This window comes from Nansenia antarctica (genome assembly GCF_963989245.1).
Source record: "Nansenia antarctica genome assembly, chromosome: 12".
Taxonomy (NCBI): domain Eukaryota; kingdom Metazoa; phylum Chordata; class Actinopteri; order Argentiniformes; family Microstomatidae; genus Nansenia; species Nansenia antarctica.
In genome coordinates, this window is record NC_137682.1 from 16603082 (window position 1) to 16630267 (window position 27186).

The window sequence follows — 27186 nt, forward strand, 5'->3', positions numbered from 1 at the left end:
CAAAAATCTAATATCTTGCCAAAGTTCAAAGTAAGGAATGGATTAACATAATATGACATTAACATGTCACAGAAGTGTAGAGTATTTTTGCCAGCAGGTGGGACTTCAGTGGTCTCTCTTGTCTCCTTCTCCATCAGCTGCAGTTCAGTCCCTGCTCTTGTCATCAAAGGGACACTTTAGGGAGAGCTCTTTGAGCTCCTCATAGACCAACACCTGCCAGGCAATGATTGATTGGACTACAGAGTGCCTTAGATCATAGTATGCAAACCTCTAGTCTAATAACTTGAGCATTATATGGCACATATAACTGTTAGTTCTATCAGTACAGTGCTGCTGACCAAGTCCCCACAGACAAGGGTATAAATGATGGGTGGACGATTCCCTTGTGAGCAATTGGTTTCCCTGGGAGCTGAGAGAGCAGCCCTGCATGCTGTCATTGACTGCTGTGAGAGACTAACCATCCACCTCCCTCCTGGTCTCCTGCTGTTACAGCTGTCAAAAGGACAGGCCTGGACTTGACATCTGATCGACCTCACACTGAGACTGATTGCACCAATTTCACCAAACTATCTTCATCAACCATACATCCTGTAGGCCAACCCTGTTTACCACATAGCACTATGACCAGAGAAGTACCTGGTACGTAAATATAGGACATAGCATGCTCACAATTTGTTGCAACACTGATGAAAAGTGTACAGTGTGTTCCCAGTTGAAGAAGGCTTTCAAGCACAAAAAGGGTATTATTGAGAGAATAAGGGTCACCTGATGACCTTGCATGTAGCATGTTATTTCCTGCCTTTCTGTTTGTAAGGCGGCTCACTTTTTAAATAATATGGCACATAGATCCTTAGAAACATGAGAGGGAACAAGACCCGAACTACCCACTGTACATACTTTGTGTTTTGTCCCCCGCCCCCACCTGTGGTGTATGTCCCCACCTGTCCTACCCGCTGTACATACCTTATGTTTTGTTGTATTGTTCTTCCCATGATGGATGTGTGTTTATCTTGTAGATAGTAATAGTTATTTGTCTGTATTATCTTGTAGATAGTACTAGCTTTTTTGTCTGTCTTACATGTAACGATGAATTGAGAATCAAGGACCCCAATTGAAATAAGCCAGTGGCTTTCTTGGGTTTTTATCCTGTTAGTTGACCTTGTATGTAATATGTACTTTCATGTACCTACTTCTGCAAATCTTCTAATAAAGTTTTCAATCAATCAATCAAAAACATAGTTGTATTTGCTTGCTGAATGGCCTGCCGGCATATAGGGGCAGAGAAGAACTATGGACAGTAGTGCTTTACAAACAAATACTATGGAATTGGTGTTGCGGGTTATGTATTAATTATGGCCATATTGTGTGATGAAAGCTGAATGCCACGCAGCCGGCCTTGTTTGATCTGTAGCCCACCGCTGACGCTTTTAATACAGGTTTTATTGTGTCTCCCCTCTTATCAGACCCTTCATGTGGTGTCCATGGTAACAGTGTGCAAAGACATCACTTGGCGACAGCGGGGTGAAGTGGAGTGGAGTGGCTGGGCCCATCAGTGTTCAGGCAACAACCTTTAGTTTTGAACACAAAATGATCACCTAGACAGAGAGGGAATGTAGGGAAATTTGCATCCATGATATTGTAACAAATTGTGATGTTGTCTTGCCTGTCTGGACTGGACATAACCAGGTGTGCTCTATTCAGGCCTCCTTAAACAAATATAGCCAGGATGGTGAGTAGTAAGACTCAATGTTGCAACAATCTACCATTCTATGATAGCGGTTTCGACCGTAGCCTTTGTCAAGTCTTAAATACGTATAGGCCTACGTATTTCGTATTTAAGACTTGACAAAGGCTACGGACGAAACTGCTGTCCTAATAAACCACACTTTTTCCCTCTGGAACCTGAGTGTGCGGCTTCTATTTCTTTCAATTGGAATTTGCTCCATTGCCAGCACCTCGCCTAGATTGTCTGCGGCGTGCGTTCTCTTCTTTTCAATTTTTATATATTTTTAATATCATAATCTATGATATACAGTTTTGTAATAGATTTTCCTTGAAGTTGACTTAGGCAAAATAACATACATTTCCTTTTCAAATTTGCATAACTGCCAACCAAAGGCAAACAAGATGTGGATGTCTTAAAGCAGAATTTCAACATGAGATAGCTAGTAAAACAGGGTAATGTTTGGAAATCTTGCTCCATATAATGTGAATGATATGTGTGTCTAGGAAGAGGCTGGGTCACATGCTAAAGCCTCATGACTGTGACCCCTGCAAGGGGATTAGGAGAGGGGCTTTTGGTGGGGCATTAACTGTTCTCTCAGAAAATCAAGCTATTTAAGTTGACAATTGTTTTGATTGTTGGGATATGAAACCATTCATATGTGTCAGGCAAGTAACAGTTTAGTAGATATACTCAATTGACTTGTAAAAATCCTTACTCTTGGATTCTGAGAAGATATGATGGGTGGGACTTGTCTATCCTCACCCTGACTCACCCTGACTCTTAATCATTACTCAAGAGTCAGTATTGTGGGTTTCTAACAGCGCATATTTTCAGTTGTACAACAGGAGAAATGTGCAGAGTCATGCTGCTGTGAGGAAATCAAAATAGTCCTATCGACTGAATGACTGGGCTGTGGCATTAGTGTGTTCTGTCATCGCGAGAACTGAGTGGGTGTATCGACTGAATGACTGGGCTGTGGCATTAGTGTGTCCTATCATCGCGAGAACTGAGCGGGTGTATATTATGTTCAAGCGGTTCCTCTCGGTCGTCTCACTCCTCTCTGCTGCGGTGGGACTGAAGGCGAGGTATGTGAATTAAATGCTGTAGGCTACATTCAACAGGTTTACAATGTTTTACATATCTCGAAAGTTACAGTGACAACTGCTTGTGTAGCCTACAATGTGTCCTTATATTGTAACATGTTTATTCATCTTTTTACTTTCTTGATGTATGTTTTAATGTATTTTGTATTATTATTTGTCAAATTGCCCAGGAATTGGATTACTCTGCCGTTGTTGAACTACTTTTATAATCCGTTTTGAGGAAGATGTGAAAGTGGCCTGCTTTTTGATTTTGGAACAAAATCGGATGAGAGATTATTTCACTCCAAATTAAGCAAGAATTTATATTTATACAATTGTCAACTAATGACATCGTATCACTAGTAGTATCAAATATCTAATCGCGGTTAGTGAATGAATTGAATTCTAAAGTGCGACCAAGTGTTCACCTTGGCTTGAACACTGAACTCAGAGATCTAATGTTCTGTGTACATCGATGGCAAGGTACGAGTAACTTGACTAAACACTGCAGCTTGATAATGTCAAGTTTAATCAGCAAGAGCAACAGAGAATTCAACATTGATCAAATGAAGCCATGTCATGTCAAAGCCTCTGGCTATTCTATTTGGAACCACCTGTATTTGGCACTGCACATGATAGACAATAGGGAAGTGAAATTGGTCCCAGAAACAATATCCTCTCTTACTGTATGGATTATATAACAGCTTACCCGTGGTGTTTTATTTTATTTTGGTTGATAAAGTAATTTAATATGACACTGCTATAAATGGTACCAGACCTCTTGTAACAATGATGGCATACATAAAACAGTATTTCTTGCATTTGTGAATCAGATCAGTCTTTCTCTCTGTATCCCCCCTACAGACACACTTAAGATGGCTGCAGGTAATGCACATATTGGGAAGCTGGCCCCTGACTTTACGGCCAAAGCAGTAATGCCAGACGGCCAGTTCAAAGACCTCACACTCTCTACCTACAGAGGTACGTCCAAATAGCCTTTGAATGAATGAATGAATGAATGAATGAATGAATGAATGGTCTTTATTGTCATTGATATAGTACAGGTACCATACAACGACATTTGGGAGGGGGGGCTCCCCTGGTGCTAGGAAAAAAACCTAAAAACAAGAAGGGAAAAGAGCTGGTTTACATAAATAAAGGCTATGTACACTTACACTATCCACTATACTATACTATACAAATAAAACACGAATTACACAAGAATTAAGTAAAAGATTGAATTGTTTTCTGAGCTGAATGAACTATTTGTGTGATAAGACTGGGCTGAAGCACTTTTATGGTTTTCAGTATTTACCTTGTATTTGCTAGGGTAAGTATGGGTACTAGTACTTACTTCAAAGAATAAATGGTAACCTGTCACCAAATTGTGCCTAACATATTATGGTAGCTTGTTAATATACTGAATCCCAAAGAAGTCATGTATAGCTTATTATTGTGTAATCACCATATGCCATTAAGGGTCATCCCTGTTCTGTAAAATGTGCTCCACACACTTCATAGGAGGATAACGGTGTGCCTGATCTCTTATGTATTGGTTCTTTGCTGCAGGAAAGTATGTGGTTTTCTTCTTCTACCCTCTGGACTTCACCTTCGTTTGCCCGACTGAGATCATCGCCTTCAGCGACGCGGCCGAGGAGTTCAGGAAGATCAACTGTGAGGTCATTGGTGCCTCTGTAGATTCCCACTTCTGCCATCTTGCCTGGTACTTGAGCCCGGATATTTACAGACCACTACTACAGACAGTCTGGAAAATAGACTAGTGCAGTATCTAACTGTGTGTGTGTGTGTGTGTGTGTGTGTGTGTGTGTGTGTGTGTGTGTGTGTGTGTGTGTTCTGATAGGACCAATACACCTCGTAAGCAGGGTGGTCTGGGTTCCATGAAGATTCCTCTGGTAGCTGACACACTGCGCTCCATTTCCCAGGACTACGGTGTGCTGAAAGAGGATGAGGGTATTGCCTATAGGTGAGGAGGTTCAGAGTACACCATTTCCATAGGGGATGAAATTGAGTGTCTTATCTGTTCATGTTGCCCTGATTGCTAAGTGGCTTAAATCACTACTACTACTACTACTACTACTACTACTACTACTACTACTACTACTACTACTACTACTACTACTACTACTACTACTACTACTACTACTACTACTACTACTACTACTACTACTACTACTACTACTACTACTACTACTACTACTACTACTACTACTACTACTACTACTACTACTACTACTACTACTACTACTACTACTACTACTACTACTACTACTACTACTACTACTACTACTACTACTACTACTACTACTACTACTACTACTACTACTACTACTACTACTACTACTACTACTACTACTACTACTACTACTACTACTACTACTACTACTACTACTACTACTACTACTACTACTACTACTACTACTACTACTACTACTACTACTACTACTACTACTACTACTACTACTACTACTACTACTACTACTACTACTACTACTACTACTACTACTACTACTACTACTACTACTACTACTACTACTACTACTACTACTACTACTACTACTACTACTACTACTACTACTACTACTACTACTACTACTACTACTACTACTACTACTACTACTACTACTACTACTACTACTACTACTACTACTACTACTACTACTACTACTACTACTACTACTACTACTACTACTACTACTACTACTACTACTACTACTACTACTACTACTACTACTACTACTACTACTACTACTACTACTACTACTACTACTACTACTACTACTACTACTACTACTACTACTACTACTACTACTACTACTACTACTACTACTACTACTACTACTACTACTACTACTACTACTACTACTACTACTACTACTACTACTACTACTACTACTACTACTACTACTACTACTACTACTACTACTACTACTACTACTACTACTACTACTACTACTACTACTACTACTACTACTACTACTACTACTACTACTACTACTACTACTACTACTACTACTACTACTACTACTACTACTACTACTACTACTACTACTACTACTACTACTACTACTACTACTACTACTACTACTACTACTACTACTACTACTACTACTACTACTACTACTACTACTACTACTACTACTACTACTACTACTACTACTACTACTACTACTACTACTACTACTACTACTACTACTACTACTACTACTACTACTACTACTACTACTACTACTACTACTACTACTACTACTACTACTACTACTACTACTACTACTACTACTACTACTACTACTACTACTACTACTAATAATAATACATTTTATTTGTATGGCGCCTTTCAGAACACCCAAGGACACCTCCCAAGGCAATACACAGTAAAATACAGCCAGGTTAAAAACAGTGGAGGTGACAAGGTGCCAAATTTACCCCCTTCTCTCCCTCCAGAGGGCTCTTCATCATCGATGACAAAGGCATTTTGAGGCAGATAACCATCAACGACCTCCCAGTGGGACGCTCCATCGACGAGACCCTGCGTCTCGTCCAGGCCTTTCAGTTCACTGACAAGCACGGAGAAGGTAGGCCTAGCACTGTCCCTCTGTCTAAAACTCTTATCCAACTATATGTAGTGCCTCCCCACAACTTGTGGCAATCTCCCCTCTTGACATAAACAAATATTGGGCCAAGTTTGTAATGGCTGCTGCTCTGATAGTAGTTTTCCAACGAGGGTAAAGGTTAAAGCTGAGGTTCAAGGTGTTTTTTGCTTATCATACTTTTTGCTTATCATACTATCATACTGCTTATCATACAAACGTTACCTTGCACACTGACATCTGATGCGTTTTATTAGAGTCCGATGCTCGCAATATGCAAAATGTAGTCATCAAGCAGTGTGCTCCTGTCACTTCTTGGAATAGAAAAAGAAACAGCTATAACCATGCTGAATTATGTACCTATATGATGCACTGGCAGTCTGTGACAGTGTGTGCACCTGCCTGGACCCTGCCCTTCTGCCTGAATTTGAGTATTATGCTACCCAAATTAATATTATTAGTTAGTTTTTAGTATTGGTATTTTATTGTGTGAATTATCACCTGTATGTTGTTTTTCTTTCACTCGACTAACCGCCAAGATAATACTTGAGACATGTACTTCCGTAAGCATTAATCCAACTGTCCTGCAGTTCTAAATTGATGATGTGTCCCTCTAGTCTACACCATGGCGGAGTGGTCAAAAACAACAAAACAAAAAACAAAAAACACAGAAAATGTAACCTGTTACGGAAACATTTTTGGCGGATGAGTTCAAATTATTTTTTGAAACAGACGTCAAAAACGCATCAGTTTGCATAGACCTTAACTCTTACATATCTCTTTCCTGTCAGTCTGTCCCGCCGGCTGGAAACCAGGTAGTGACACCATCAAGCCTGATGTCAAGAACAGCAAAGACTTCTTCTCCAAGCAGAAATGAGGGGACTCAGGTCTGCAGCCTCCTGTGATGTAGAATTACAATTAAAGAACTATACTGAAGGACTGTAGTCTACCTGTGGGGAGGTGGTGGTACTATGTAGAACAATGTCAACATCCCTTTTCTGTTATGTATTTGGGTAGAGTGGGCATTATGACCAAAGTTGTATGATTATGTTAATGTGTAGCTGTGTTGGAGATGTTTGAGTGTCCTTTGTCTATCTTTATATTCTGTGGTCTCATTGTTATGTAACATCTAGGAAGGCACATTTATGAGAAAAGTAGGCTGCCAGTGATTGGTGTCAACATTTTGGTAACAAAATAGAGAGTCTGTGAAATGAGCAACAACAGCATGTTACAACAGTTAATAACATTTCAGAAAAGTCAGTTGTGTGTTTTATTTTATTTTTTACAACAGTGAACAACAAACTACATTATGTCATTTCATCTAAATAAAATACTTTTAAATAAAAACCATTAAAGCTGCTTTGTATTCATTGGTTAATTCGTTGTCTTTAATTACTTTAATTATGAGATGCCATTAAATGATGAATGACAGATTGGACACGTCACACGTCAATCACTCAAACAGGCGCGCGGTCTACACGTCACAGCGCGGGCTCCCGAGTCCCGCCTCCCGCGCGCACAGTGACATTTTTACCTCAGCGCCTGGGAGCTTTGTTATATTAGCTAGTTAGCAAACCAATTTACATTAGCTCATAACAGTTATTATGACGACAGATTTAACTGCCGCATATTGAACTAACTAATTTACACACAGAGAGTTTTGTTGACTAAACAACTTGGCAAACAAACGTTTAAAACGGAGCAAGCTGATCTAACAGATAGCGAGCTAGCTAACTTGAACTTGACGTTTTAGCATGGCAGCTACCGGACAGACGCTCATAAGACCAAAGAAGCAGCAAACAAACGAGGTATGAACACTGTAACATACTAGAATACTGAGCTATAACATCATAACATGCCTACTGAGTTGAATGTTTGCGATAATGAATGAATGACGTTAGCCGGTTATTTGTTATGTGTAAAGTGTTCGGCCCTTTGGTCCTCAGTCATAATAACATCTTCAAGTGAAGTGGCGTCCTCGTGTGGTCATCAACACTCAATACACTAGAAGATATAATTATAATGGTTTTTTGGGTGATAGCGTTACGCGTTACTGTTTATTTTCCGTAGTGGACCAGCTTATTTCAAAATGACTTGAAAACTCAAGAACAGTCTCTGGTCTTCGTGAAGCGAATGATGGCCCTGGCTGTTTCCTCTGTCACGTACCTCAGAGGGATATTCCCAGAGGAAGCCTACAAGTCTCGCTACCTGGAAGGTGACCATTATAATCGACACCAACACATTCCTTTGACATCGTACTACAAACACAAATACTTATCGTTTTTTCAACACTAATACGTTATAATAAACTATGTATACACTCTTGTACATCCACCCAGATTTAAGCATCAAAGTTTTACGAAACGACTGCTCGATACCTGGTGCCTGCAAAATAGTGAAATGGTAACGTTTCCCTTTATGCAAACTGTTTTGAGAGACAAACATAATTCAAGTTCAATCATAGGCTGTAAGTGATAGTTGTGCATATATCTCATATATATTTACATTCCTACTATTTATTTTCAAGGATGATGGGCTGCTTTGATGCATTAGAGCGGGGATATGTAAGTATAATAATATGTTATTTTGTGTTTCAACACTTTACTTTGAATTCAACAGCCAATTGTCAATTTTCTTGTCTCTTTACAGCTTCAAGTTGTGCTCATTGGGGTAGGTGAATTTAATAATGTAAAATACATATTTTTTTTATCCTAAACTGTGTAATACTAAAATGTTAATCTTTACCTCAGGAAGATGAAAGCTGTAGACCCTTACCTTGTCATTCGTATTGACATGACTGTAATTTTATATGCAGGTCCATACCGATCCAGATGATCCAAGTGTAAGTTCTCTGTCCTGAAAACCCTTTACATGATGCAAATGATTGCAGGACACCCTCACCTCAACTTCCAAAAAGTGAATAGCTTAAAAAATATTCCTGCTCTGTTCCTCTTTAGTACATCATCGAGTCGTACCAGTTCAATTTCAAATACACAGAAAATGGACCACAAATGGACATACTCAGGTGAAGATGCTGCCTTGATCCATCCTCCCCCTGCTCTCATTTTAGTATTGACCCATGCTACAGAATCAGCCTTAAATGCTAATCATTCTTAGATGCTCATTTTTTGATTCCAAAGAAACAACAATGTGGAGCTGCAGGTGACAATGGAGGACACCAAGAACGCCTCGATCCTGCTGATCAGGAAGTTGTTCCTCCTCCTGCAGAACCTGGGCGTCCTGCCCAATGACGTTTGCCTCACCATGAAGCTCTACTACTATGACGACAGTAAAGAAAGAAAAATTACACTTGGTGGCAGGCCTACATGTCTGCATTTAAACATCACCAACCAAGGAGGAGTTATCTAGACTAGTCGATATGAAAAACCGAACCCCAGGCCAGCACATGCATCATGTCCCCTCACACATATACACACACAGATTGACTGAGGGAAATGATTCACATTTCACAGTCCAATGCAATAATGCTAAAGTGTGAAGTTCAGTCAGTCCTCAAATATTATATATAGATAATCTATATTATTTGTTTCATCTTCTCTTTGGCAGTCACTCCAGCTGACTATGAGCCACCAGGTTTTAAGGAGGGTGTGAGTGACAAGCTGTGGTTTAAGGGCATGGCGGTGCACTTCAGAGTTGGGGAGGTACACACCCCCTTCCACACCCTGAAGGTGCAGGTGGCAGCAGAGGAGGGGCGAGTGGAGAAACTTCAGGACGGGAACCACCTGACAAGTGGACAGGTATCCATGGCATCACAGAGCATTCTCCCAGAGCTGAGAGCCGGCACAGAGGTGTGTTTCCCTTACACAAACTTGAAAAAAAATGGCATGTATGTTCATCCTGTATGTCACATTGCTCCAACAAACACATTTGAAATGATACATTGCAGAGATTGTTTACTGTATTTTTTTATTTTTATCCACTCAGGCTCGTGACGCTGAGAAATTCAAGGAGGAGGATCTACCATCTGATGATGGTAATGAGGAATGATAGTCATACTCACTAGTCACTGTTCTTTTTTACTTAATGGAATATGAAGTTAGGATAGCTTGTGTGGTATTTATCATTAAAACATTAATTTCACCTGATGTACTTTTTACAGAGTCTGAACAACATTTCAAGGCACCTAAAAAGCCAGTGGCAAAGGTAACTGGGTAGTTGGTGGTTATCTGTCAATGATAAACTGACAATCAATAGTACTTATTGGTGTGGGGTTTGTGGAGCTACAGTCTATAGAACCTGAGCAACATTTTGCCTGATATGATCAATGGAGTAATGGAAATATGTTTTCACGTGCAGGTGAAAGGTCCTGTCAATAAACCCGCAAAGAAGAAAAGACGATGAGGGCCTGTTAAATCAGAATTCCTTTGAATGAAGTGAAGGTGGATGCATTACATAATTGTTTCCTCATTGTATTGAAAATTGAAAAAAATTGCCTGTTTCACAAATGTGTAAGACAAACGTATATTCATTCAAACCAGCCACATTGTTTTTACTGTTATTTATTCATGTAACAGCAATAATAAAATAACTTAATATTAATATTAAATCCTAAAAAAAAAAAGTCATTTGTTTTATGTACCTGTAAACAGATTAATACATTTGATTATTACTTATAACATTGATACTGGTTACAGTAGACACGTTGATTCAACAATATGTTATTTATGCATACATACATACATATGTATGTATGCAAAAAGTATGAAATATATTTAAGAAATGTTTGTATACTTAGTACCTTATACACATCCCGTTTGTACTGTTAAAGTAATTCAAGTTGACAAACACAGGAATGGAAAAGGAGCACATGATCTTTTCACATTTTGTAACCTTTGTTTTTCTGTACACTTGTATTTTTCTGTTAGTTTGTTATTTTTTAGAACTGCACAAAGCAAAGTTGCACTGAATTGTTGATATGTAAAATCTAAAGATGACTGATGAAAGTGTCTGTTTGAGATTAAAAAGTTCCATAATTCAATGCCTATATGATCCTTCCTCATTGTGGCATGGCAAAATGGGGTAGTTCAATTTCTGTACCACAAACTAACTTTATTAGTAGTAATTGGAATCAACAAACAGCAAGGCATTTGGCACAAAATACATTGAGGTATGATAGAAGTCCATCTTATCACATAATAATTCATCTTCATTGAACAAAAATGTGCTTAAATCTCAATACAATAGCAGTCAGCGGTGGAGAGCCTATAGTATAGCCTTCATCAACTAACAAATTGAAAGTTCCTCATGAAAGACCTTTCATTCCTTGGAAGACCTTGATCTACCAAGCTGGCTGATCCTCCAGATTCTGAACATTTGGTTCCTGTTTCATCAAGAACTACGGCATATTACTCCGCTGGTATTGTATTTAAAAGAGGCTGTCCACGTCTCCCATTTCCACATACACAGTCTTCATTTGGGTGTAGTGCTCGATGGTCACCTGGCCATTCTCCCTCCCTATGCCTGTGAAGACACAACTGATGAAATGGCAAACCTTTTCTACTTGTCTATGTTGTGGGTTTTAAATGAGACTCAAGATAGCTTTACTTTAAATCTAAGTATAATATTTATTAAAAGAAAATGGTCTTTCACAACTCGAGTTGGACCCAGCCTACTGAAGGTAGACTGAAGTGCCCACTCCCACACACAACACACAACACAATCTCTTGTATAGTGTCAACATAGACACAACAGCGATAGGAGTCTGCATTCCATGAATGTTTATGAAACCGTTCTCCAGTGACTGTTCAACTCAGGAGAGAGTGTTCATAAACAGGACAGAAATGAACTTTCAACAATCCTATGGGCACAGTTACAGCCACTACAGTTATACTAGTCTACATTCTGTGTGAAATGGACAGGCATAGGCATTTTACAGAATGTATACATGTTAAAAATCCTCTACAACTACCTCTAATAAAGTGTATTACTACTGAAAATACTATTGGTCTCTTTTGAATGTCACATTACCTGACATTTTGAATCCTCCAAAGGGCACCTCCACTGGGGTGATGTTGTAGTTGTTGATGAAACAGGAACCAGCCTTTAGGTGTTCGACTACACGGTGGGCTCGCTTTACATCCCTAAAAACAGATAACCTCTTCTAAATGCGACCAACAAACTTTCTGCATTCATGTCCCCCATTCTCCATAATATTTAGCGATGCCCTTGAAGAATTCACAGGACATAAGGGACATGTTAAGGGTCTCATGTTGCATAAGCATCGCTGGGGGCTACATATAGCAAGCTATGTATAACAACGTGGTTACCTGGTGAAGACCCCAGCAGCCAGGCCCATGGTGGTGTCATTGGCCCTCAGTAGTACTTCATCTTCTGTCTCAAATGACAACACTGACATAACAGGCCCAAAGATCTCCTCCTTCACACACGTCATGTCATCTGTACAGTCACCTGTGACCAAAAGCAGAAGCAAAATGCACATAACAGAGGAAGAAAGAACGTAAGAGAACAATGGAGAAACAGACTGTAAACAACAACATTGAACGTCAATAATCCATAATAAAGAATGAGCCTCACCTAATACACACGGTGTCATGAAGTATCCGCCTCTGAGTTTGGGTTCTGAAGGGACAAAGGGCTCGCCACCACACAACACCGTGGCACCCTAGGTTCAAAGCAGTTGTGTTAGAGCATCAGTTTACGCTTTACTTAGGCCCCTGCCCAGTTTGCTCTGTTGTCTGTCTGTTGAGGTGGTGTGACTGAGGAGTGGGGCCATGGACATGCTGCTCCTGCTAATTCGGCTGATGGGATGCACCTGTGTCTGATGTCCTCCAAGCCTTTCTACAATGCATACCCTTGGGGGCATCCATTAAACCATTAACCTTTTATACACCATTTCAGTGACTTCATTTTCTTGTGTTGTGGCTTACTTTATGTGTCCTTTTTGTTCTCTTGGGACACCTTCAGCCGTAACACTGCCATCATCTTTGACCACAACTTTGGTCTGATTCAGATTTTAGTTGAATGTTAACCAGGAACTTGAGATAACCTTTATTATTTCAGTTCACTTAGTACCTCTTTCTTAGCCTGATCCACAAAGCCCAGCACTTTGTCAAGGTGTGGTCGGTTGACCAGTGCTCCCATCCGGGTAGCCTCTAGTAGTGGGTCCCCTATTTCAATGGCCTTGGTCCTCCTCACAACCTCCTCCAGAAACTCAGGCAGAATCTTCCTCTGAACAAAGACTCGTGTCCCATTGCTACACACCTGAATAGTCAAACAATTAAAGAGAGATTTGAAGACAGGCAGATTGTTAAACTAGTTTGTAAATATGATTATGATTATATATTATAGGTGTGGGAAACTTAACTGTTGATCAAATTTGTAATCACTGTACTTTATTTACATGTGTTTAGAGCCAAATTAAATGCCTTGATGAACGTGATCAAATGCTCCTCTCTGTGTGTTATCTAGATCATTCGATTACCGTACATTCGAATTTTTCATAGATGTGTGGGATCATATTTGTTCAAATGTTTATGTGCATCATACAAGTAGTATTTAGATATTATTTTCATGATTGTGTGATATTTCTTTCCAGTATTTTGCACTGTATCTTTAATAATGCTCCACAAGAATGCAGCTAAATGCCTGATCAGTTGTTTACACAGGTCTCTTGGAATGTAAATCGTATAGCACTGTTTTCTCTGGATCCAACTGCCTGCCTGTGGAGAACACTGTTTCCCCGATTTCATAAAAGGTCTCATGTCTGCTTATCCGATCTCCTACGTGGTGTTAGTATATATATGGGCCGGTTTCACAGACAAGGCTTAAGCCTAGTCCTAGACTAAAAAACATCTTCAATGGAGATTTTACATTGAAAGTGTGATTTAGTCCAGGACTAGGCTTAAGCCTTGTCTCTGAAACCGGCCCATAGTTTGCTAACGACAATCTTCTTAAGTGATTATTTTCGTATAACTTTTTCCTTTAATGGTATGTTCATATTTTGTGTATTTACACTTTGATTGTATGACGTGGAATAAGCCATGATGCCTACATTGTTTGTCTAAATAAATATACCCAATTTCGATGACGCTATCCTCCGGCATTTACCTTACAATGCCTCAAACTAATTTGTTGTACTATGGTAATCTGCTAGAATCTAAGCAACACATATACTTGACATGGTTAAGCCAAGATTGAAATTGTAACCAGGTCTCCAGTTTTTTAAATAGACTGGGTCTTTATATTGACCTCCCGGTTCCTGTTTTAGTAATAGCGAGATCAGACCCTCTTGTTGCATATCGGATAGTTTGTCATTTTTGTAGGAATAGTTAAAATGTGCAGACTTGCATGTGTGTGTTCCGCACATTGATTATACTGTATGTTTCTGCCTATGGTCTAGTCAGTCTAACAACAACATTATTGCATACCCTACCTGTCCCTGGGACAAGAAGTTGGCCATGAGAGCTCCCTTCACTGCGTTCTCCAAGTCACTGTCCTCAAAGATGAGCAGTGGAGACTTCCCACCCAGCTCCAGGGTCACAGGCTTCACCCCCTTAGAGGCCATCTCCATGATCTGTGGGTCATGTTACGGTACGGATCAGAGTCTCAACACACACAACTCATCTAGTTGCACATCTAAAATGAGCTACTCTGGTTTCATTGTGAGGATTATTTATTCCTTATTAGATCCCCGTTAGCTGGCATCTATGTGACCACTAGTGTCTCTGGGGTCCAGGATCATTGTTTTCCTGAATCCAAATCATTTCACACATACCTTCTTGCCTGTGAGCACACTGCCAGTGAAAGAGACCTTTGCCACAGTGGGATGGTGGCAGAGCAGGGCACCTGTCTCCTGTCCACCCTGCACCACATTGAACAGGCCCTCTGGGACTCCGGCCTTGGCATAGACCTCAGCCAGCATGACCGCTGTCACTGGAGTGACAGGGGAGGGCTTGAACACCATGGCATTGCCTAGTGGAACAAGACAGGGGGAGAATATGAATCTACATCCATAGGTGAAAAAACATGCTTCTATCAATTTTGTTTGCGTATATGTAAATTGAGCAAGGTTATAAGATCACAATGTTCTTGTGCTTGGCAATAACAATTGTGAACAAGTGCAAGTACGAATGAAGACTGAACAGTGTCACAGCTTGGTGGTGTGTCTCATCCTACCACAGGCCAGGGCTGGGGCAGACTTCCAGGCTGCTATCTGGAAGGGGTAGTTCCAAGCACCAATCCCCACGCAGACTCCCAAAGGCTCCCTCCGTGTGTAGGCAAAGGAACCTCCTGGCAACTGGACATGCTGGCCTTTTCGAGGGACAAAGAAGTCAAATGGAGACCATCAACAGCCAGGCATCAGGAAAAGACCATGGTACTGTAGCTTTACTGACTATTGGAAATTCATATATTAATAAGAGACCACCCTAAAACATCCCCAAAAATGCAACAGAATTTATCAAACACCCAGTGTGACCGGACCCCATGAGCAGCCAACCTGCTAGAGTGGTGGCCAATCCTGCATAGTATTCTATACACAGTCTGGCTGAGTCCACATCCAGCCTAGCTTCTGTGATGGACTTCCCATTGTTGACCACCTCCATCTCTGCAATCTCCTCTCTCTGTTTCTGTACAAAACAAGGGGGAAAGAGAGTTCAGCAGGTGTGCATTCTTTTTTCGTCTAGAGTACTGCTTCAGCTTTTTGAGGCAAACATTTATACCCAACAATTGGAATTTGTTAAATGCATTTTGGACTGGAGTACATTCAAGTACAAAAATATAAAGATCTCGAGCTTGGAGATGGATATTCTGTCTGTATGGGAGCCACTTTTGAGTGACTACTATAATCATCCATGTCTGGATTTGTGGATGGATGCTGTAATACCTCAATGATATGAGCAGCTTCAATCATGACCCGTGCCCTCTCCATCCCTGACATTCTGCTCCAGTCCTGGAAAGCAGACTGGGCACTCTTCAATGCCTGGTCCACCTCCACAGTCCCACAAGGCTCCAGCTCACACAGGACCCTCCCTGCCATAACAACAGCACACATCATCAGAACCCCCATACACAGTTATGCACGCATATGACTTTATATAAGAAACATCGCTCAGAAACAAGTTTATATTAACATCTGTTATGTTAATGCATGTTACCTGCTGTAAAGGGCTATGTAGTAATTCTAGTCTGCCCATTCAATGAGGGATTTTCATCCGTGAAATGCAAAGTTTATGGCAGGAAGAGAAATGTTACCTCAGACCAAAGTCCATTATGGGGAAAAATATTATTTTTCAAATAATGGATATTTGTTTTGTTTTTGCAAAAAATGTGACTGAAATGTCAGTTTACTCTTTAAAAAGCGGGTAGCTACCAGTTGCAGGTTCGTAAACAGCCTCTGTGCTTGACACATCTCTGATCTTCACTCTTTTACCGCACCAGAAGTTTAACGGGACGCTGATGTCCCGGGTCCCGGTTGAGGCGCACCGGAGCACCGCAGAGAGAACAGCTGCGGGTCGGACCCTTCTAAGCTTCTGGAGCATATCTGACAGAACAGAGGTGTACTCCGTTGAGTACCTGCAACGAAAAGAAACAATTGCACAAGTTGCTCCCACAACAATCTGCACAAGTTGCACAACAATTGCAAAAGTTGCCCCCACAACAATCTGAACTCCGTCTGGTGCAAGAAAAAACACTTTCGTGATATTGCTGTCGAAGATTTACAGCTGACTAATACACCCTATGACAGTCGTTATGTTGCACTTACACAGACAGATCCTTTGTAGAAAAAGTGTTAAACAATAGGTCCAAAACGGATTTTCTGTAATTTCATATCAAATATACGCGTAGGGCCCTATACTACTCGCAGCATATGCATTTCGGTTGTAGGCGGGACATATATCAACTTTGGCTTCATTCATTGGTTTATTTACCTGTGGCCTATAACAACCGGATTGGATGTTTTTTTTTTTTACAGTCAGTTAATAATAATGACCACAGACTATTATTGGAAACAAATTATTACAACGATAGGAATCAATTTCTATGAATTGAATTGGCTTTATATACAAGACAAGAAATAATAAAAAAATAAAAATCTACTGGGAAAAAACAAGTTCAAGTGCAGAGAAGGAAATGGAGTGGGAGGAGCCACGCGGTAACCACGTCCCTCCACTAGCGTCCGAGCGACACACTGCAAGCATGGCCGGGGACAGCGAGACTCGTCTGAGGGACCATGCCCAGAATGAACACATCGTTCGACAACCTTTCCTCATCGGTGTGTCCGGAGGCACTGCCAGTGGCAAGGTTGGCACCTCGGTTATTATTGGCGCTTTACACTATATATCTCTCTATGTCTTTTAGGGTTTGGTGACTGATTGCATTTATGGGACTCGCTCATGAGCTCACCGACCGCGTGGCTCGCGTCAAAGCTTTGTCAAACCGGCGGAATAATGATCAGCTGTTGCTTATGAGATGTGATTAGCCGTGATCAGATTATCACCAGCCTTCATAATGATATAACCCGTAACTTAATGATTGTGGTGACTGATGACTTCCTCTTATTTACAGGTGGCCACTGGTCTTCAGGAAACACAATTCCTCATGTAAACTAGTTTAATTATATTGTCTTCCCTAACTATTAATGGGCAGAAAGGACATTACATGATGTTTCATCTTCATGTCCCTGTTACCCTGTACCATGGTATAATGGTTGGAAGTGAAGTCAACACCAGCTGAAATTGGACATGTGAGCGCAGGACAGCTGCGATTCTTTTGTTTAAGTCCCTACGATAAACGCAGCTGTGACCCATTTGTCGTGTCCCCGGCGTGACTAAATACTCGACTAACGTAATCAACAGTCTCTCGTCCATCGTCTCGATGAACACACTGACTATCTGAATTAAATCCATTGTTATTTCCAACCCAATGTGTCATACAACTCCACCGGCGACGTGGAAGACTAGCGGGAAATAGCCCTCCTAGTTTCTCCCCCTTGACTTCATCCTCATTCCATGACGTAGACAAACAAATGGATGTCGTGGAAAAGCCCACGTGGATTTCTCAGATGTGGTTCGAGATACAGCTCGTGACGTTAGAATTATAAGGTTTTATTATCTCCGTTTTTGTCAAAATTGAGTTTATTTTTTATTTTTTACAGAATCTGATCCATTAGGTGTTTATTAATGCCTGTGTGGTGTTATTTTAAAAATGTTGACATTTTTGAGTTAGTAATTCATAAAAATACAAAGGTTCCATCTCACAGAACATAAATGGAATGTAAAAACTTTGACGCTCAATATCTCTGAACTGCCCTAAACGGAGATAGAACCTTATCATTCTAAACGGAGATAGAACCTTATCATTCTAAACGGAGATAGAACCATATCATTCTAAACGTCACGCTACAGCTGCTACTAGCTGCTTGCTATAGCTGAATACGATGTACTACAATTAGGGGAAAGAGACAGTAGTTCCCGATCTATCTTCATTTATTATTGTTCTGCCATATGAATTGGTGATAATTGCGGTGTTGTGGGCCAATTGAAATAAAAATCAGAAATAAAAATCTGCAATAATCAAACAGTTTAATTACGCTGATCCGTCTTAATCCTTGATTAATACCCCTAATGTATGTGATACTAAGAGTTTGTCCCCTTGTAAAGCGACCTTGGGTCTGTGAAAGGCGCTATATACCTTTAAGTTATTATTATTATTATTATTATTATGGCGGTGGTGGTACTGTAGGAGTCTATAGTTGGTCAAACTCAGTGGACAGATTGAAACACCATACCCTTTTCTCTCACTGGCCTCTTTCCTTTGCCCTCCCTTCCTAGGTTTGACCCAGTTATGAGCACAAAGTTAACTGTTGGCAGAGTGCCACTGTTTGGCTCCTTGAAAATCCCGTACATGGTGGGATGAGGGTTGGGAGTTGTCAGGAAGTTGGCTAACATGCCCCCCTACCGCCAGATATTAGATCACCAAATTTCTGTTGAACTGGCGATGGAATATTACCCATCAATGAGTGCAGTGCAACTGTCTGACGCCTCTATTGTGTTCAGATATGGTGTTATGGATTCACAGGGTCCATAGTACCAAATGCTTTTGTCCTTGATTCGCAAACTGGGCTGCATACCGGTAGTTCTTCCTGTGATAGATTTACGTTGTAAATTATTATTATATGTGAAATTAATTTATCTAAAAAATAATTTGCCTTAGTTAAATGCCCAGACAAATTTTTGTTTTGAATGCATTCATTTTGGCCAGAAGAAGCCATTTGGTTCACTTGCTTTATTTGCAATTATTTCAGATTCTATTGAGTAGGTAAATATGAAAGTTAGGTCTATGCCTCTTATCCTCGTAGAATAATTCTGTGTCTGCCATAGTACTGTGTCACAGAATTAGTCAGTAGAAGCTGGGTGGTGTTTGGCGGCTCTTGGTGCGCAGCTTAGCGTATGGGTGCGTGCTGACACCACCCCCTGAGTGGGCATCCGATTTCATTGTGACACTTTTCATAGATACAAAAGCACCATAGTCTGGGGCTGGAGAATGCCCACTCAGCACTGGCGGGAGATCCTGGTGTACTGTAGGGGTCAGTGAGGACAGGGATAGTGGGCAGGTCACCTGAGTCCCATCCTTACACAGTTTGTCCTCTATGCCCTACTGGATGGTGATACTGTACATGTATCCCACAAGCCTCAAACATGAAGTGGATCAGTTACTGTACAGTGCATATGTGGCGCTTTTTGCCACCATAGGAAATGCATAGCTAAAACCTAGTTCACATCTAGGATTCGCAACGCAATGCGACGGGTCAGTTTTAGAACGTTGCAGAGAAATAACTCAGACATTCCAAAGAATCTGGATGTCCTGCGACGTCTGACGCTGCAAATCCCAGGTGTGAACTGGGCTTTAGTCTCATGGTACAGATCCTGACTTATGGTACAGATCCTGTTTACATGACTATGGGATTTTTGTATGGCTCGACTCTGCATGCTGATGTTGATGTCTAAATCCGTTTGCACATCTCGTGTTCCTTCATGTGTGTTCCTTCATGTGTGTTCCTTCATGTGTGTTCCCACAGTCATCGGTGTGTGAGAAGATAATGGAGCTCCTGGGGCAGAACAAGATAGACCACCACCAGCGGCAGGTAGCCATCCTTAGCCAGGACAGCTTCTACAGAGAGCTCACCCCAGAGCAGAAGGCCAAGGCACTCAAGGGCCAGTTCAACTTTGACCACCCAGGTACTGTGCAGACTGCAGACACATGCAGTACGAGTAGACAGATCCTAAGTACTAAGTAGATGATATGCAGACCAATATAGATATCATCTGTTATCACAAGATGTGCCAGGCCGTGTAAAATAGACAGACTTCAGTTAAGGTTCGAATGTAGGCTGGTTGAATATAGAAGTAGAACTTTTCTAAGGGCAGAGTGGGGTTTATCTTTTCTGAGTTGCTTGTCCTCTTTGGACAGGTGTATGCGTTAATCAGAATGGGTTCACTTTTGTGCTCTGAGGCTTAGACTACAGATTAGGTGAGGAACTACTATTTTTGTCTCCAAAAACTGATTGTATGACCCAGTGAACTTTGAGTGTGTGCAGCGCACCCCACCATATTCTACTCCCTGAGTTTCATATCCATTTCAGAGGCACATTTTAAGGCACGTCGTCTATCCCTGATCCTTTTTTGGTGTCAGTCAGCCTCCCCTCGCACACTCCGACTTCCCAGCTGATCAGAAACACTCCTAGTCAGCATAGCCTTTCTCAGCTGCAACTGTTGAAAGGTTGGGAGACGGACCTCAACAGCTGTCACGCTACAGGGATTCCTCAATGAGGAAGTGTGTAGGTGTATGAATGGCATTGTGGGTGACCACGTGTAAATGTGCGCACATGTGGAACAGAGCATGTCCATTTTAAGGCCTGTCGTTTTACTTACCGGTGGTATGTGACTTTAAGGAGTGAAAGCCAACAGTGAAGCGATTCATACAGTTGTAGGCTAAAGGCTATTTTCTCTTTTTTTTTTTCACGCTGTTCATAGCTCTCATTCATTAAAGCTTCTCTAGACATTTTTGTTCATTATTGTATTGAAAGAATTTAACTGATATTGATACTGTCTTTTTCATGATTAATTTGATTTAACATTTCATTCATAGATGCCTTTGACAACGAGCTAGTCATGAAGACGCTCTGGCAGATAATGGAGGGGAAGACGGTGCAGATCCCAGTGTATGACTTTGTCACCCATTCCAGGTGAGCTCCTCTGTCACTGTCTGCAACACATGGTAGTGGTGGTCTAGTGGATAGTGAGTTGGACTTGTGATCGGAAGGTTGTGAGTTCAAATCCCGCCTGAAACCACACCACTACTAGTGTGCCCTTGAGTAAGGCACTTAGCCCTCAGTTACTCCAGGGGGAATGTCCCTGTAATTCGTAATTGTAAGTCGCTTTGGATTAAAAGCGTCTGCTAAATGGCAAAATTATACACCTCATTTGCTACATTTGCTGTACTCTTTTTGTTTCCAATGACTTGAGCCCTGCATTTTAAAAGTACTTTAGAAATGCATCCTTCCTTCTTACCTACCTTGACGTAATGACTAATCTAACATGATTGGATTGATCCAAGCAAGCTTTTATCACTGTATTGCTTTCACCCCATCAACTAATTTCAGTGATTTCTTCAAGGAAGGGTGACAAAGGTGGCATGACACTTCCTGTGAACAACACCCACATTATCTCCTTCCTGTTCAATACGTTTTCTTTTTATGCCATTCTCTGGTCATGTCTCGCAGAAAGGACGAGTTTGTGACTGTGTACCCGGCTGATGTGGTCCTGTTTGAGGGCATCCTGATGTTCTACTCCCAAGAGATCAGGGACCTGTTCCAGATGAAGTTGTTTGTGGACACAGATGCAGACACACGGCTCTCACGTCGAGGTGGGTGTGCGTGTGTGCGTGTGCGTGTGTGCGTACATGTACACTAGTCTCATTGTCTGCCTGAGTGTGTGATTTTTCTTTTTTCTGACTCAAACTAAATTCTCGGTGGTCATGCGTGTATCTAACATGCACCTCTGTCATGTGTGTTCTGTGTGCCAGTACTGAGGGACATCAGTGAACGGGGCCGGGACCTGGAGCAGGTGCTCACGCAGTACATCACGTTTGTCAAACCTGCCTTCGAGGAGTTCTGTCTACCAGTAAGTCTATTTATCTATCTATCTATCTATCTATCTAGACTGCTATTCGTTCAGCTAATCTTAATCCAATCTTGCTAACCTGGCTTTATTTAGTGCAATATTGGCCAATTCCTGCTCTGTTATTATAGTAACTCAGTTGTACTGTTTGTTTCTAGACTAAGAAGTATGCTGACGTGATCATCCCTCGAGGAGCAGATAACCTTGGTAAGGGCCATGGGATTTTAGATCCTTGTACTTCAACACTCATTTACACTCAGTTAGTTGTCCATAAAGTAGTAGTACTTTGATGTCCCTATAAGGGACAGTTTTTTTTTCCATGTATGAAATAACTGCACCTCATGAATTTTCTCTAAGCTATTTCCTTGTAGATATAGGTCATTAACTTGGTCTCTTCCCCCGGTCCTCCTGCAGTGGCTATCAACCTGATAGTGCAGCACATCCAGGACATTCTGAACGGTGGACTGAACAAACGCCACCACAACGGCTGCACAAACGGCCACAGCACACCCCGGCAACGACGCACCTCAGAGTCCAGCAGCCGTCCCCACTGACCTTCCACGCCTCTCTCCTCAAATGGGGGGGGCGGGGTTTGCGCTGTAAATAACGCCAGTTGGCATCACTGTATTTAAGAGAAACGGGAGAGATGCAAGAGCAACTACATTGCCTTTATTATTATTATTATTACTCTTGTTGATACAGTTACTTTTATTGTAATTGTTGGAACTGGGTTGATTTAAGATTTGTTTCAGGGGGGGAAAAAAGATAACTCCCTGTTTTTTTGCAATGAGACCATGGGTCAAAGTTACCCCTTTATTTTCATCCCTTGTTTCACATTTTATTGGAGATACCCCGTGCTGCTTTTTGGAAAATCTTGCAGATATGAATAAAGGGGAGAACCGTTGATATTGTCCAATTAAACTTGAAGCCCCTATGTCTGGGTGAAGTTTGGGCTTGGAGGGGTGTAATGGGGATGATTGAGTTGAAATGAAAACTCAGGATTGCTCTCTGTATTTCTTGTTGACAATCTTGAAGTAGTATTTCCTACCCTTTCTGTCAGTGTTTTTGTGATGTCCTTGTCTGTACTCTGTTCTCCCCCTGAGGTCTCTGTGTACATGACCTCCACCATGTTCAAAACTACAAAACAAATCCATAAAACAAGAGTTCCACATGTAATTTCAATATATTGATGGCCACTCAAAAGTGACTTGCTATAGAATCTGTTGATTCTAAGATAGCTGAAGTAGTGTAAACAAGGGTCAGTCTTGGTTATGGACTCGGGGGTATTCCATCAACGTCACTAAATTAAAATCCAGGCTTATTTAGATAAGTCTTGTGAGACTTTTCCTTTAGCAACATTGATGCGATAGCCCCCTGGTTTACAGATGTATTTAATACATAATAAGGGTGGCTAATGGGGTTTGCTTGTGTTGCCTCACCAGAGGCCAGGGTTGTTGTCTTGTGGCCTGTGGTTGTTAACAGCAACTCTTATGTTATGAGATATTTAACCCTTATACACGCACTCATGTTTGACAGGGTGATTTGAACCTGGACAAGATCTTGAAGTATTTGCATAAAATGAGTATAGTACACCTATTAGTCAAACAAATAGCTGGTTATGCAAAGGGGGTTGTCATAACAATGTGTTCTCAGGTTGGTACATACATTAACCGTTTAAATGCAGAGATGTTAATCTGCTGTGATGGGAGAATCACTATTACAACAATAATTACTCCAGCCTTGTGGTTCTGGAAGGACTTGAAACATGACCTAGCAGCACAATGCCTTTTCCTCTGCTAATTCCCTCAGGTCAATTTGTTATTATCCATAATAAAACGTATTCCATTATCAAATTAGGTTATTATAACAGTCATATGTAGCTTTAATGGTTCTGTATTAGTGTCTGTCAAATAGCTTTTATATGCCAAGTACTGTATTGAGTACAATTGATGAATTGTGTGACTGATTTGTACCAAACAATTGAGGTGTTGGATGATTGAATCAATAAATCTCATTGCCTAATGGTCAAAGAAATTTAGGACTTTTTGTGACTCGTCATCTTTTTTTTGTACAATAAAAACCGACTTGTGACACATCGGATCAATGAAAGTAAGTACACCCGCGGTGTCCACTAGAGGGCGCTATTGACTGCGGAATGGCTTTACGTACTTTACGGAGTTGGGTTTACGCAAATGTACTAGTGGAAAGGTTTCAAGATGGTGGTAAGTAACACCACTCAAAGCGTGTACTCAAGTCAACAATAACAATGATGTGTATTGCAAAGAATGAATATCTCTCTCTTTTACAAAATGCCATAGAAATTCGGGCTTCAGTTCAAAGCAACACTGGAAAATATCACAGATGTGCGGCCAGTGGGCGATGACTTTCGGTGGTTTCTGAAGGTATGAATGACAGCTAGCTAGCTAACTTCTATACTACATATATCTGTCACTCATATTTACCAACAACAAGCCAGGTAATAAGATAACAAACATGTTAAATATTTAAAGTATTTGTCACAACATGAACTAACCCTGCCATAAACGAGACAAACACAACACTGAATGGAAGGTAACATTCATTGTCAGCCAGTTGACAGCTATGATGCCAAACAGCCACTATCACTGTCAAGCGTTTACACAACAAACAAGTCTGCGTTAAGTTAAAGACCTATGACATTGAACAGAAAAATGTAATTCCCTCCAACAGCTGAAATGTGGAAATTGTGGAGAGATACCAGACAAATGGCAGTACATCAACCTAATGGTAAGAGTATGTTTTAATATTAATATGTTTCTTCAACACATCACCAAATGATCTAATAGGTTACATCCAGTGACCATGTTGTTTCCATAGGAGAGTGTACCACTCAAAGGAGGAAGGGGAAGCGCCAGTATGGTACAGAAGTGTAAGCTCTGTGCTCGGGAGAATTCTATTGGTGAGCTGAAAAACATTATGGTGTGTTTGATTAGAGTTGCCCTTTGAAGAGGTTAATGTTTTCATCCAAATACAATGACACACAGACCATTAGTGGAAATGTGACCTGTGACTTTAACATGCTTCTTTTCACAGATATCATGAGAGACTCCATCACTTCATACAATGTTAGTATCACTGTACAATGTACCTGTTGTGTTTTCCTTTCCTGTGAATGTAGAACATTTAGTTATATGAGGTTGTTAAAATAACCTGATATTTAGTTTTTTATTGAATGCATTTATCTTGTCCATAATGGGCAAAGCTGTATGAAGGGAATAGTAGAATGTTGTCTTGCCGACGTGTCAGTTCCCTTTTCCTATAGATGGAGAATGATACACAGGAAGTTAAATTGGAAAAAACATTCATTTGTTTTAGCCACTCGCACAATGTTATTTCTTTCTCATGGTGTCTGTGCTTCCCTGAAGGCTGAGGACAGCGAAACGTTCAAGACCATAGTGCAGTTTGAGTGTCGAGGCCTGGAACCAGTGGATTTCCAACCTCAAGTGAGAGCCCTTGAGATTATACTGTACTTGTGTTTAAAGACACTAAAGGGATTATTAATTTCTAACAATCTGGCTATCCTATATTCTACATAATTACCTTTGATCAACCTCTAAATGAAACTAACTCTGGTTCTGTCACTAACTTTCACATGACTCTCCACACCAGGCTGGCTTTGCTGCACAGGGTGCTGAGTCTGGGACAAAATTTCCTGAGATCAATTTAGAAGAAAAAGTGAGTCTGCATTTTGCATGCCAACAGTTTTGTCTTTAATCATGGTATTCACATTTAGATAAACCTCTGAATGTGTCATATTATTACTGATATTCCTATGTTTTAGGACTGGACAGACTATGATGAGAAGGTCAGTGAGTCAGTGGGCATCTATGAGGTCACACACCAAGTTATCAAGTGTTGACCATACGACCAACTCCGATGACGAGATTCAAACCGTATGGCCAAATAATCACTGACAGACCCACCGGAATCAGAGACATTTCCTTTGCTGATGCAGTGCTATTTGTGACAAGCAACACACTATTGGTGGAGTGTGTATCTATCCATGTGCATTGAACTGAATTAGATTTTTGACATTATTTTGCCACTGCCCAATAAAGATCATGCATGGGAAAAACGTATAAAATAAAATATCTTTTTGTCTGTAGCCTCAGATGTGGAGGTTAAATACTTTCATGTTATGTACATTTATCCAAGGGACCCTTCTAAGTCTACACTGTATCAAAGACTGTTTGTATAATTACATATACAATAACAAATTAAATGCATGTTCAATTGTATTTACATCTGGAGATTTAATAGGTCAAGTCTAGAACTTTCTACTTTTTGACAATGAAAACGATGGCAGTACAGTATGTTTGGGGTCATTGCCTTGCTGTTTGATGAAGCGCATTCCAATCAGTTTGGAGCTATAACACCCACCTTCACTTCACAGATGAGGTGGTATGCTGTGGATCTTGGGTAGTGCCATTCCATTTTTTTCTCCACACTTTGCTCACCACTCTGGTACCAGTTAGTATTTGTCCACAATACCCTTTTCCAGAACTCTGCAGGCTCTTTTAGGTACTTTTCTCTTTTGTTCCAAACTAACCATTCACACCTACCTCCTGGAG

General features: G+C 40.7%; 5 protein-coding genes across 6 annotated transcripts; 4 read left to right on the plus strand and 1 right to left on the minus strand.

Annotated features, from left to right (window-relative positions):
• The first annotated feature begins 2761 nt into the window (after positions 1 to 2761).
• Positions 2762 to 7775, plus strand: prdx1 (peroxiredoxin 1). Of its 2 annotated transcripts, none has more exons than XM_080543712.1 (6): positions 2762 to 2811; positions 3673 to 3789; positions 4378 to 4531; positions 4670 to 4792; positions 6271 to 6401; positions 7208 to 7775. In XM_080543712.1, the coding sequence occupies exons 2-6, from the start codon at positions 3684 to 3686 to the stop codon at positions 7291 to 7293; spliced, it is 600 nt and encodes a 199-aa protein (XP_080399838.1). In that variant the 5' UTR covers positions 2762 to 2811; positions 3673 to 3683; the 3' UTR covers positions 7294 to 7775. The 2 variants fall into 2 exon arrangements, with proteins under 2 accessions (XP_080399838.1, XP_080399839.1); XM_080543713.1 differs by having other exon boundaries at positions 2794 to 2811; positions 3647 to 3789.
• A 395-nt stretch (positions 7776 to 8170) lies between these two features.
• Positions 8171 to 10424, plus strand: zte38 (zebrafish testis-expressed 38; the record flags this gene model as incomplete). The annotated part of the gene is made up of 10 exons (XM_080543585.1): positions 8171 to 8224; positions 8487 to 8631; positions 8756 to 8819; positions 8944 to 8980; positions 9066 to 9086; positions 9232 to 9258; positions 9374 to 9441; positions 9557 to 9705; positions 9984 to 10225; positions 10362 to 10424. The coding sequence occupies 10 exons, from the start codon at positions 8171 to 8173 to the stop codon at positions 10422 to 10424; spliced, it is 870 nt and encodes a 289-aa protein (XP_080399711.1).
• Positions 10425 to 10926: 502 nt separating this feature from the next.
• aldh9a1b (aldehyde dehydrogenase 9 family, member A1b) lies at positions 10927 to 17277 on the minus strand. The gene is made up of 12 exons (XM_080542706.1): positions 17161 to 17277; positions 16768 to 16970; positions 16282 to 16427; positions 15895 to 16024; positions 15573 to 15707; positions 15172 to 15368; positions 14830 to 14970; positions 13470 to 13658; positions 12972 to 13059; positions 12704 to 12845; positions 12405 to 12517; positions 10927 to 11897 (listed from the first exon to the last, which is right to left on the minus strand). Exons 2-12 carry the CDS (start codon positions 16934 to 16936, stop codon positions 11803 to 11805), a joined length of 1545 nt encoding a protein of 514 aa, XP_080398832.1. The 5' UTR covers positions 16937 to 16970; positions 17161 to 17277; the 3' UTR covers positions 10927 to 11802.
• Positions 17278 to 17585: 308 nt separating this feature from the next.
• On the plus strand, positions 17586 to 23522 carry uck2b (uridine-cytidine kinase 2b). Its single transcript, XM_080542936.1, has 7 exons — positions 17586 to 17699; positions 20476 to 20635; positions 21546 to 21642; positions 22180 to 22322; positions 22482 to 22579; positions 22735 to 22783; positions 22991 to 23522. Exons 1-7 carry the CDS (start codon positions 17595 to 17597, stop codon positions 23128 to 23130), a joined length of 792 nt encoding a protein of 263 aa, XP_080399062.1. The 5' UTR covers positions 17586 to 17594; the 3' UTR covers positions 23131 to 23522.
• A 1261-nt stretch (positions 23523 to 24783) lies between these two features.
• Positions 24784 to 26678, plus strand: czib (CXXC motif containing zinc binding protein). Its single transcript, XM_080543450.1, has 8 exons — positions 24784 to 24798; positions 24895 to 24978; positions 25286 to 25342; positions 25433 to 25514; positions 25649 to 25680; positions 25981 to 26058; positions 26225 to 26290; positions 26397 to 26678. The coding sequence occupies exons 1-8, from the start codon at positions 24793 to 24795 to the stop codon at positions 26472 to 26474; spliced, it is 483 nt and encodes a 160-aa protein (XP_080399576.1). The 5' UTR covers positions 24784 to 24792; the 3' UTR covers positions 26475 to 26678.
• The last annotated feature ends 508 nt before the right edge of the window (positions 26679 to 27186 follow it).

What these genes read in the sequence shown, in the direction of transcription:
- prdx1 (XM_080543712.1), top strand. Translation starts at nt 3,684, where the DNA reads ATGGCTGCAGGTAATGCACATATTGGGAAGCTGGCCCCTGACTTTACG. An exon ending in CACACTCTCTACCTACAGAG is followed by an intron (nt 3,790 to 4,377) that starts GTACGTCCAAAT and finishes TCTTTGCTGCAG; the next exon opens with GAAAGTATGTGGTTTTCTTC. An exon ending in GATGAGGGTATTGCCTATAG is followed by an intron (nt 4,793 to 6,270) that starts GTGAGGAGGTTC and finishes CTCTCCCTCCAG; the next exon opens with AGGGCTCTTCATCATCGATG.
- aldh9a1b (XM_080542706.1), bottom strand. Translation starts at nt 16,936, where the DNA reads ATGCTCCAGAAGCTTAGAAGGGTCCGACCCGCAGCTGTTCTCTCTGCG. An exon ending in GTGTGCTCACAGGCAAGAAG is followed by an intron (nt 14,971 to 15,171) that starts GTATGTGTGAAA and finishes CATGACCCACAG; the next exon opens with ATCATGGAGATGGCCTCTAA. An exon ending in ACTTCTTGTCCCAGGGACAG is followed by an intron (nt 13,659 to 14,829) that starts GTAGGGTATGCA and finishes TTGACTATTCAG; the next exon opens with GTGTGTAGCAATGGGACACG.
- uck2b (XM_080542936.1), top strand. Translation starts at nt 17,595, where the DNA reads ATGGCCGGGGACAGCGAGACTCGTCTGAGGGACCATGCCCAGAATGAA. An exon ending in GAGGCACTGCCAGTGGCAAG is followed by an intron (nt 17,700 to 20,475) that starts GTTGGCACCTCG and finishes GTGTTCCCACAG; the next exon opens with TCATCGGTGTGTGAGAAGAT. An exon ending in TCGAGGAGTTCTGTCTACCA is followed by an intron (nt 22,580 to 22,734) that starts GTAAGTCTATTT and finishes GTTTGTTTCTAG; the next exon opens with ACTAAGAAGTATGCTGACGT.
- czib (XM_080543450.1), top strand. An exon ending in ACTCCATCACTTCATACAAT is followed by an intron (nt 25,681 to 25,980) that starts GTTAGTATCACT and finishes GCTTCCCTGAAG; the next exon opens with GCTGAGGACAGCGAAACGTT. An exon ending in AGATCAATTTAGAAGAAAAA is followed by an intron (nt 26,291 to 26,396) that starts GTGAGTCTGCAT and finishes CCTATGTTTTAG; the next exon opens with GACTGGACAGACTATGATGA.